Below are 11,579 nucleotides of genomic sequence, written 5' to 3' on the forward strand. Positions count from 1 at the left end.
GCAAAGCATGCACTCTACCACTGAGCTACACCCCTACCGCTGCAGGTAAATGATGGGGCTCCCTCTACTTGGAGAGATCAAGAGGGATCTGTATATATGAGAAATATTTGTTTAGAAGGCAATTTGGCATGGATGGCTCGTGTGAAACCTAGACAAAGGAGTCTAAAGTGACCCTGAGGTTTGAAGCTTACACTCTGGGTAACATGACTTTCACTGGCGTAAACTGGCACCCGTAAAACTCCAAGAGAAAGCAAAAAGCAAAGAGGAGAGAAACGGCTGCAGAAATGACGAACCCAGGTTTCTGACACACCGAATTCAAGGTGGCTTTGGAACACAAAGAGGGGTGAGGGGTGCCACACAGGATACATGAATTTCAAGCTCTAAAAAGAAGTTTATAAAAATCAAATAATGGCCTTACTTACATCTAGTGCTATGCACTGCCTGGCAGTGTTCCCAGATGGAAGACAGACACAATCAGGAACACAGATGATACTGTCTGGCTAGACACTTGGAAAATGAGGACAATCAGCCTGCTCGCGTAGGATCTCTGAGCCAGACTCCAGTCTCGGTTCCCAATCACAGCAGCAGCGCCAAGCTCAGACTCTGCAGCGAATCCTAGAGTCCCCACTCACCAGCTCTGGGTTAGAGCAAGCTGTTTAACCTTTCTGTGCCTTGACTTACTCATCTATAAAGTGGGGTGATCTCACCTATAAGGGGTGTGTGTGTGTGTGTGTGTGTGTGTGTGTGTGTGTGTGTGTGTGTGTGACGATGACACTCACATCCTCACAGAGTGGTGGTGCTTGATACTTTTGAAGTGCTCTCTGCCTGTGGCCGGACACAGAACCATGGCACAATCTAGACCCTGGTCTGCTGAGGCTGCACAAGGACGGGAACATAGAGCAGTGATGTCACTCCTATGATCCTTCTCTGTAAAGAACTCAGTAATACCCATTCTTTACAGGGTTGTTGGAAACTAGGCTCAAATCACAGTAGATACGAAAGCCCTCCTAAGCAAGTGGGATGACAATGGAAGCCACAAAGCGGGGACCCTCTCCACACTGGTCACAGAAGTGTGCCTCTCAGAAGCTGTCTTCCCAGTGGTACCAAAGCTCTCTCATTAGGACGTACTGCAGCTTCATTCTACACGGCGCATATGATCCCACAAGCACTCTGGCTGTACATCAAAACCTGTGCCATATGCTAAGTCCAGAAAGTCACAGGAGACCAGCCTGGGCTGTCACAGGAGACCAGCCTGGGCTGTCAGAGCCTGGCTCAAAGAAGTCACAAGGGAAAAGTACTTTTCAGTTCTGCCCAGGAGTGAACTGATAATGCAGGCCATGACACAGACGACCCTGAGAACATCCTGGCCGGTGGAATAAATAGGAACAGGTGACAAATAGGGTATAAGATTTCACTGGTGTAGGGTCCGTAGAATAGATAACTTCAAGAGACAGGAGACGGACAGGACAGACAGAGTTCCAGGGCTGGGATGAAGTTACTGATGAATGAATGAGCACAGTTTATGATAGAGATCAAAAAAGGCTTCAGATATTGACAGTGGTGAGGGACACAAAGTATAGTGGCATACTTAAAACCACAGACTTGTACAAGTGGTTAAAATGAAAAAAAAAAAATCCATTTACATATGAGTATGCCTTTAAAGCCAAAGAAGTCATTGAAGTGAGGATGTCCCATGTCACCTGTTGCCAATGCCAGGAAGATGAACAAAGGATCCCCCAAAGGCTGCAACAGTCTGGCGTTCAGCATTTTCTTTTCTTACAGCGTACAAACTTTACTTAAAGGCTACCCAAAAGCTAGGCTTGGTGGTGAACAACATCATCATCAAATAGGCAGCCGGCTGAAGCAAGAGGATCATTCTAAGAAACTGGACTGAGCAGGATGTATTCTGGCATTCCTGTGGAGACTCAAAGAGATCTCTGCTTACCCTTAGGTACACGCAGCTCCACTAGAGCCGGGCCCCTTAGCTAAAAACAACTGTGTGCTTTGCTTTAACAACAACTCTAGAAGCTAAGGAAGTATCTCTGCCCCAATTTTTTTTAATCATTCTTGAACAGAATGCAGTGGCTCACATCATTAATCCCAGCATTCAGGAGGCAGCGGCAGCAGCAGCAGGCAGATCTCTGGGAGCTTAAGGCCAGCTAGGTCTACAGAGTAAGTTCCAGGACCGTCAGGGCTAAGTAGTGAGACCCTCTCTCAAAAGGGAAGGGGGATCATTCCTGAATGCCCTCCTCTTTGGAACAGAACCTAATTAAGTAACTTTAAATTCTGGCTTGAACTGAAGGAAAGATAGATGTGTGTGGCTGTTACTCATGTGTAGTCCAAGTACTCAGGAGCCCCTTAGTGGCCCGGATTCTCTCGAGATGCCACCTGCAGGAAAAAAAATTCCTACAGACAACCTGCCATTCCTCCTCAGGTTAATAAGTCACCAGCGAAACTTTCCTTCGGGCTGCTTGCTGAACCTAGAAAGCCCCCACACCTGCTTCGGGTTTTCTACTGACGGTTTCCTCTGTGTGCCACGCTCTTCCTGCAGAGAGCCATATGGCTCCCTCCCTCTGCTTACTCACAGATCTAAAGACTCCCCATCAACACAACCAAGAAGTCTTCCCCAGCAATCTGTAGGAAAACAGTGCTCGGGCCACCTCTGGCTCTCCCTGGTCTCGTGTCCTAATTTAGCAGTCTGCAGAGAATGTATCCGTGGCTCTGTATTTCTAGTCTCCCCTATTCTTTCTCACCATCAGAACGTAAGCTTCATCCCAGCAGGGACTTTGTTTTTTGGACTCTGTGTTTCCAGAGCCTAAAATAATGTTGGCTCAGAAGTCAATACTTTCTCACCCAGTGAGTGTGTGTGTGTGTGTGTGTGTGGTGGGGGGTGGGAGGGTGGGGGAGGATCAAGGCTTGGGGGGAAAAAAAAATCAAGGCTATATCTCTGTGCACCAATCTTCCTCCTGATGAGAACGCTTGCCTCAACCCACCTGGGAATTCTGATTTGTGTTCTTTGCTTAAAAGGAAGACAGCTGTAAACCTCCATCAAACGGTGCTGAAGACACATTAAGTGTTTTCTTAAGTTTAAACAAAACCAAGTTCCCTTCCAAAGAAAACCAAAAAGCCAAGCATCCAGTGTTTGACCAGCTCCTGTCCGGTATATCAGAAGTACAGTGTGGAATATTAGCCAATAATAAAAAGAAAAGAAGTGCTGGTACATAAAAAAAGCACAGGTTAACTGTGAAAACACTAAAAGAAGCCAGACACAAAGGTCCACATATTTTATGAGACCATCAATAGCTACTGTCCAAATCCATTCAGGTTGGAAGTGAACTGGTGGAGGATAGTTGGGGCTGGGAGCTTCGGGGACATTGGGAGATGAGGGGATAGAAGCACAGAGTTGGCTAGAAATGCACGGTCCTGTGGTAGAGCATTTGACTAGCATGCTGGAGGTCCTGAGTTTGATCCCCGATGCTGCAAAAACTCTAAAAATCCAATAGAGGTTCAGGGCTCCCTTTGGGAAGGAAATAAGTTCTATAATGGCGGTTGCATAACGATGTATATGGATATATACTAAATCCCACTGCTAAAATTGTATAATGTATGATGTATAAATTATATAGTGTATGAGGTATATCTCAATAAAGTCATCACCCAAAAAAAGTATTGGCAAATTATAATATCATTTAAATATGCAAAACATACATCTAGATATAAACTGCTTATGCACACAGGCCTCATATAGATTTATAATTTAAACACAAGTTATATTATATAACCAATAAATTTGAGCAAGTCAGAGAGGACTTCACACTGAAATCACATCTCCGTGAATACACAGTGGATATGTTATCTGAGCTCTCTGGTGTCCAGCCCAAGCAGACTCAGTAGTGGTACTCAGAATGTCCACCACCAGGACCACACAGTCAGTGAGGGTGTGCTGTGTGAAGGTGTCTCTGTATTGTCAACAGTTGATAGCTAAGTACTAGCTGGGTCTTGATATTGTCATCCTTATGGCCCATCACCAGCCTCATATTCTGTAAACAGCACAGGTACCAACAAGTCAGAAAAGATTCTAAAAGCAACAAAGCCAAACACTTTGTGCAAGCAACCCAAATGGAGATGCCAAGGACATGGCTGCTGCCAGTCGGCCTTGCAGCCTGTGTACCAGGCTAGCCCCACTCTTTTCTTCTGTCTCGACTCTAGAAGTCTTCATTCCTATGCAAAGGAACCTCAGACCAATTTGCCTTATGAGAACTCACTCCATGCACATTGTCTTAGTCAGGGTTTCTATTCCTGCACGAACATCATGGCCAAGAAGCAAGTTGAGGAGGAAAGGGTTTATTCAGCGTACACTTCCATACTGCTGTTCATCACCAAAGGAAGTCAGGCCTGGACCTCAAGCAGGTCAGGAAGCAGGAGCTGATGCAGAGGCCATGGAGGGATGTTCCTTACTGGCTTGCTTCCCCTGGCTTGCTCAGCCTGCTCTCTTATAGAACCCAAGACTTCCAGCCCAGGGATGGCACCAACCAAAATGGGCAAGGCCCTCCCCTCTTGAACACTAATTGAGAAAATGCCTTATAGCTGGGTCTCCTGGAGGCATTTCCTCAAGGGAGGCTCCTTTCTCTGTGATAACTCCTGCTTGAGTCAAGTTGACACACAAAGCCTGCCAGTGCACACATGAAGAGCCATCCTGCTCTTCTGTAGAGCACAGTGAGGAGACATAAGAGTGCCCACTCTAGAAGACACAGCAGACACACTCACTAATGAAGGCTAAAAGCTAACGAGCTGTGCAAGGGGGGATATATATAGAGATAGAGATATGTATAGATATATATTAAGCTTATTTTATTTTGTTCACATTAGGATGAAGTTTTCAAAAAACACAATTTTTGAAAAGTCTTACAGAGAACACTCAAACACCTGACTAAATGAAGATAACCTGATATTTCAAGGAAACTTACTTGGAGAAACATTAATCTACAAACTGGTTAAAAAATAAGATAATCAAAGGGTCTCAGAGCAAGGCTTTAATAAAAGCTAATGCTTATCACTGCTCTCAATGGAGGGTAATTAGAAAGAACCTTCTGGGGCTTTGCTGGGGTGGTGTTGGTATTTTTAAGAGGCTTTGTGTGTGTGTGTGTGTGTGTGTGTGTGTGTGTGTTGTATATTTGTACAGTATCACTAGGTAGACCTGGCCAGCCTGAAACTCACTAAGTAGAGCAGGCTAACCCCAAACTTAGTGATCCCCGCCCCCTCGCCCCCATGTTTGCCTTCTAAATGCTGGAATTGCAGATATGCAAACGACAGGGCATTTTGCCATTGTTGTTTTGTTTTTGTGGTGTGGGACCCATATCCTTGTGCTTACTAGACAAGTTTCCCACTGAGCTGGAGCTAGAGCCTGGAACCATCACTTGGGGTACACAAGCCACGTGTCAGGCACGTCTGTTTGTATTGTGTATGCATGCACATGCTATCTGGTCAAATCTATCTACAGAAAAGATATATCTTTCTCTTTTACTCACGATCAAACATTGACCAACGGGTTGAGAACCTTGTCCAAAGTCCCCTGAGCCCATGCAGAAGAAAAACAATCTAAATTTCATTCTGCCTCATCTTGTACTCGAAACTTTCCATAAGGGGAGGGACCTTCCCAATTCCTGCTAGAGCCTGTAGCTCTAATCCACTGGGATAGGCACAATAATGCCTCTTAAAGCCTTTAAAGGTCACGTGACAGAATGACTTTGCACTTTAGAGGAGAAGATGAACCTTGATGGGGAAATAATCTGGGATTCTTGGGAGAAAACCGGAGGAGAGAGCTGATCACAAAGGTCCCCGTCAGTGAGGCTACAGAATGTGAAGCCACGCAGTGATAGGAAGCGGAGGTCACGGTGGCAGCATACTGGTTCTGAAGACAGACAGGAAGCACTTGCCAAAATCGTGGGCAACCTTTGGGCATAGTCAACCTCGTGACATGTGACACAGTGTCTCGATGTGAAAAGTTCGCACTTGCACACCACTAAATAAGATTAACAGCAACAATAAAGAAAAATATCTCATCATGTTGTCCATTTATAATGGCATGCTGCACCACCTTCACAGATGCTCATATCTATGTATGCTCGTATCACTTCATAGAATGTGCTCAGTGGCCCTCAGGTTGGATCCACGTACAAGAATGCTAGAAGAGCAAAAACCAGACTGCTCTCTAGGGGTTCCAGCAGAAAAGCAGAAAGCAGGCCTACCGATGATGCCTTGGCGGCTCCCCAGCTCAGGCTTCTGACCCCCTCCAGAACTACAAGATGAGACACTAGAGCTATTTTAAGCCATCACACCGTGACTGGTTAGTGCATCCTGCGAAGTGGCACGGCCAAGCTAACAGAGCAGAGTTGGTACTTGCAGACTCTGACCAAAAAGAGGAGGACGTAATAACAAAGGAGCTCACGGTTGACTGAGGCAAGCTACTCAGGGCAAAAGGTACAAGGTAATAAATCCTCTTTATTATGGTAGAAGCCCTCTGCCACGGGAAAAGGAGCATGCAGAGAGGACCCATGGCTCCAGTCACCAGCTTACAAAGCCACCAGCCGTGAGGAGCTACCAAGTATGCATCCAATGCAAGCCCTCCAAAGAAAGCAACCCGGGCCTTTCAGGTTTTACCATCCTTTGGTTTTTTTCCTTAAGAAAAGTTCTCAGGAAAGCTGGCACAAATGGTAGCTGCCGTAAGAGGAGGTGGATTAGGCCAGCTCCTGGTTACCAAACCGCTGACTACATATCCCTCCTATGCGGCCACACTAGAGAAATCAAGGCATGCTAAGTCGGAAGCTTTGATTCCATTCTGCATCAGTTTGGAAGCCATTTGCAGCATGGGCCAGAATGTGCCCAAGCCCCTGTCAAAGTCAATGGGAGGCCAGGGTCACATGCTGGACACTAGACATACAGTCATTCTTAGGTCACCAGTAATGGGGATGTTGTGTCAGGAGCATGAGAGGACAAGATGAGCCACTCAAGATGGCTTCCCCAAGGAAGGAACACATGCACTTAAGAGGCTAACTGTTAAAAGCAGCTAGATAAGGTGACTGGCTGTTAAAAGTGGCTAGAAGTCTCGGGGTATTTATCTGCATGTATGAAACGCTCTGGAACCCAGAGGAAAGGTATTAAAAAAAATAACGATGAATATAATAGCCCTTTATGGTTTATAAAGCATTTTTTCACGCACCATCCAAGATCCAACAACATCACCAGAGAGACAGGATGAGAGAAGTAGCATGCTGTCTTTTATAAACGAGGAAGCTGAGATTAATATCCGTCAGCTGCTTCGCCAAGGTCACACATTAAGTCAAGGGGAAAACTCAAGCCCAACTCTCATTACTCCTTGTTGAGAGCCCTCTTGACTATCCTGAATGCCCTTCCCAAGGAGACTACAGTGAAGCAGCCGGGACTGGTGTTGATATCTGGGAACAAAGGACACGGGGTAGTTGGGCATCATGTTAGACACTGGAGATTTAAAGATAGTCGTGACAGGAGGTTGTCCCTTCCCCCCAGGATCAGACCTCTCAGAGCTGTGACAGCCACATCTTAGAAGCCATCCAGCTGTGGCACCTGTCATCAATGGCTTATATCTCTGCACTCCCACAAAGCCTTTCCTGTCTCCTGTAAATTGGGTTTAATCTTCCAGCTACACGAATGCTTTCTTAGCATCTTTTCCCTTTATTAATAATGTGCAGAGTACATATTAATATGTGCATCGTTGGTGGGAAGGCAAAATGAAACCCTTATGAAAAGGGTGTTGGAGGTTCCTTGAAGAACACAGCTAGTGCCAGGTCCCAGCTACTCAGGAGGCTGAGGCAAGAGGGTCATTTATGCTCACAAGTTCAAGACCAGCCTAGATACCATAATGAGATGAGAGCTCAAAGATTTAACCTACCATCATGATCCAGAAATCCCTTTTCTGAGTATATAGACAAGAAAAAAAAAATCAAAGAAAGTTCTGAAAGAGACATTTGCCCACCCATGTACTCACAGAACAATTCATAACAACTAAAAGATAGAAACAAGTGCCCATCAGTAGATGAATACATAAAGAAGACGTGGCCTGTCCATACAAAGTAATACAAGGAGACCTATGAAAGGAAGGGAATGCCAACACTATACAACACGGATGGCCTGTGAAGACATTATGTCAATACAAAGGGACAAATACTGCATAGTTCCATTCTTATGACATTTTAACATAGTCAAAATCACAGAAACAGACGGTAGGAAGACAGCCTCCCAGGGATCAAGGGAGAGGGGATCATTCTTAATTGATACAGAGTTTCAGTTTTACACAAAGGGAAAAAAAACACTAGAGATCCTAGATGCAACAATAGGGATACTCTTAACTACTGAACTGTCTGTCTTTAAAAAGGAAAACCTAATGCTATGCGCGTTTACCATCCCACTTCTTAGAAAGCAGATTAAAAGGAGAAAAATAAGAGTGTCTAAGACAGATATCCTAAGTTCAAAAAGAATATGGAGAAGGTGGGAAGGCAAATGAAGAGGAAGAGAGGGCAGAGGAAGCATTGCCAGTCGATGATGGAGTGTGAATTTAACTGAGTTCACACTGGGGCACGGGGCTGGAGATGAGCAAGAACACATCCTCCGACTAGAGACCCAAGTCCTAAGAGGATTGAGGATGGTGTCGGGCAGAGCCCTTCACTCCCTGCATGCATCCTTTTGGGAAACATAAGAATCTTTACTGCCACCTAACACAGCTCTCCAGAGAGAACCAGAGGATGAGATCTACAGAGTTTAGCAGTGATGGGTATGTTGACCCACCCACACCTGTACCATAGCACAAGGCAAGGAGATCTCAAATTCAAGGTCAGACTAGGCTACAAAGTGAGATTCTATCTCAGGAAGGAAAGAAGGAAGGAAGGAAGCAAGGAAGGAAGGAAGGAAGGAAGGAAAGAAGGAGGGAGAGAGGGAGGCCTTGGCAAGGCACTCACATCTCACCTCTAAGCCTCTGTGGCCCCTATCAATAGCTGCTCTCAGAACTACCTATTGCTCTGGCGAAGCCCCTGGGGTCTGGGGCTTCTAAGCCCAACAGAGCACCCAGCAATCAAAGTCTGCAGTGTCCTATCCAGTATTAGCCTGGCACCGTTCAACATAAAAGGACAGTGTCCGCTATAGTCCTTTACACAGAAATCCCATACCCTCGTTCTTGACAGCTATAATTACAGCCCAAACAGCTTTTGAAAGGCAAACAGAGAGAAGAAAATAGCAGCCTGTGCCTAGCAGTGCATTGTGGGGCGTGGCGGGGGGGTTGGGGGGGGGGGGGGGGGGGGGGGGGGGGGGGGGAGAAGACACACAATCGCAGCGCTTGCTGCTAACCGGCAGCCAGTCCACACAAGCCACTGGACAGCCAGCCCAAACAACTCTCTGACCAATTAATTTCTCCCTCTAATGTAATGAGCTGCTCATTAAGCGTGCTGGAAGCAGCTCCCGCAAAGGGGGCTGTAGGAAGAGGCATGAAGGCTGGCACAGCTCACAGGTAATGAGGGGAGAGAAGCCTGCCACATTCCAGGCCCGGATTCCTGCAGATCCCAAGACCAACTAGTGCCATACTGTGTCTGGCCCGCCCCAGCTCCCAGGTAATGCTCTTCCCATGCCTCTGCCCATTTTAAGTTGTGTTTCTGCCACAGGCCCCCTTTCTGGGAAGGGGTCCATGCCCCAGTCCTTTGGTCCCACCCAATTAAAGTCAAGACTCACAGTCAGCACCCCAAGGAACACTGAACAGGGCACCAGGGGCCACAGCACAGCCCGAAGTGTGAACCCCCACGCTGCCTGTGTACAGTAAGCTGACCTGAAGTACTTGGCCTGCCTCAGGTCCCAGGTCTCATCCATGAAAGTTCCTAACAATATCCTCATCTCATCGAAAGAAGCTATAAATAATAATAAAACACATTCAATATCAAAACATCTAAAAAAAAAGCATCCAGCACAGAAGCAACCACAACTGCTGGTAAAGATAATATCAGCAGCAGCCATTCTCTGCCCCCCTTCTCTGTCAAGCATAAATAGCGGAGAACTTTGGTGGACACCCAAGGACGGGTAGCTCCAGGCGCAGCCTTTCACAGCAGCGAACACAACGCAGGGCCTCTGCTTCTTCTATCCATGTAGGAGGACAAAGGGGAGAGTAGAGAGGCCCGGAAGTACTGAGCCCCAACCTGCAGCCAAAAGGGGAGTAAAATGTACAGCTTTTCCATGAGACCAAGAGGAAGTGATAGAATGGATTCAGACCACATGTGCACTCCTCAACATTTTTTTTTTTTTTTTTGAGCTTCAGGTTAATCTAGAAAACGACATGGCAAGATTCTCTGATGCTGTGGCTACTCGGGGGAACTACTCTCATGAAAGTATTTCAAATTTCCTTATTACCAAGGACCGTTATATATAATGCCAGCCTCGGTAAAGTCAACTTGGTAAAGACGAGAAGGCTCAAAGACTGGAAGCATCAATGAGCCCCGCAGAAAGCCAACTGGCGAACGGCAAACATGCCGACACTGTCTCCAACACTGATGCCGCTCAGTTGAGGCTTCTGTTGATAGGGTAAAGAAACAGCTCCAAGGGAAGACTGGAGCTGCAGCACCTGCTCTCTGTTTCCCGTTTAGGTGAACCGATCACTCCAAGGAACAATGACACAAGCCAGGCTGCATCCAGAGATGACCAAGCCAGCCGCCCTAACACCAACTCACTCCACAACACGGTTAAAGAAACAATACACCTGAGTAATCCCAAAATCACCTCCAAATGCACACTTCCGTTCTGGTGCAGAGCTCCGGACCCAGCTCCTTCACAATCCCTGCTCCACGGACCAGGGTCAGACGGCAGTGGGTCGCCACACACACGAAACTCTTCCAGGAGTCAGCAGGAAAAAGAGGAAGAGAAACGTGTGCACAAAGCGCACGTATCCTGAAGCCTCAAGCAGCCGATCAAGGAAGTTTTGTTGGAATCTCCTATCTAGTCTTAAAATTTCAATTAAATCTTCTATCCTGTACCACAATAAATTATCCTTTAAAAATGTTTTGATCTACTACTAGTTGCTTACTAAACTTGTGCTCAACGTTTACCATTCTCCTTTACTAGCCAACCACAACGTAAGCGGGGAAACGCTGCAGGACACGAAAGAAAGATGCTGCTCGGCCATTACATCCGTTTCAACCTTTGGCCCTAGTTCACCAAAGTTTCCCCAACAATACAGGAATATGGTCTCTGGGGCCTGGAATGGGAAAGCCATCCATTCTGGCTCCCAGCTCTGGCTGAAAGGGTCCGTGCAGCAAGGAAACTTGAGTTCCATATTCGCACTCTGACCCCACCTCTGTCCACTCACCCGGATTCTGCGCATGGCAGCCACGATCTCAACCCTGCTGTTAGGTCTGGGCACATCCAGGCTTCCCACGTACTGTAGAAAAGAAGCAAAGAGAGAATGAGATGGGGGGAGGCAATGTCCCTAATCACAGAATGTCAGGGGTGCCACGCACACTTGCGTGATGGCGGTATTTGAGGCGAAAACTTCAAGGAAAGTCAGCCTCCTG

General features: G+C 46.6%; 1 protein-coding gene across 3 annotated transcripts in view; it reads right to left on the reverse strand.

Moving 5' to 3' along the window:
• Positions 1 to 11,579, reverse strand: part of LOC116103215 (carboxyl-terminal PDZ ligand of neuronal nitric oxide synthase protein-like) — a 301,440-nt gene that overhangs the window by 210,446 nt on the left and 79,415 nt on the right. For all 3 annotated transcript variants that reach the window (XM_031388845.1, XM_031388836.1, XM_031388856.1), the window contains exon 2: positions 11,375 to 11,446. In XM_031388845.1, the coding sequence (XP_031244705.1) occupies positions 11,375 to 11,446 (72 nt within the window). The remainder of the gene's footprint in view (positions 1 to 11,374; positions 11,447 to 11,579) is intronic.

Source organism: Mastomys coucha, unplaced genomic scaffold (genome assembly GCF_008632895.1).
Source record: "Mastomys coucha isolate ucsf_1 unplaced genomic scaffold, UCSF_Mcou_1 pScaffold1, whole genome shotgun sequence".
Classification (NCBI taxonomy): domain Eukaryota; kingdom Metazoa; phylum Chordata; class Mammalia; order Rodentia; family Muridae; genus Mastomys; species Mastomys coucha.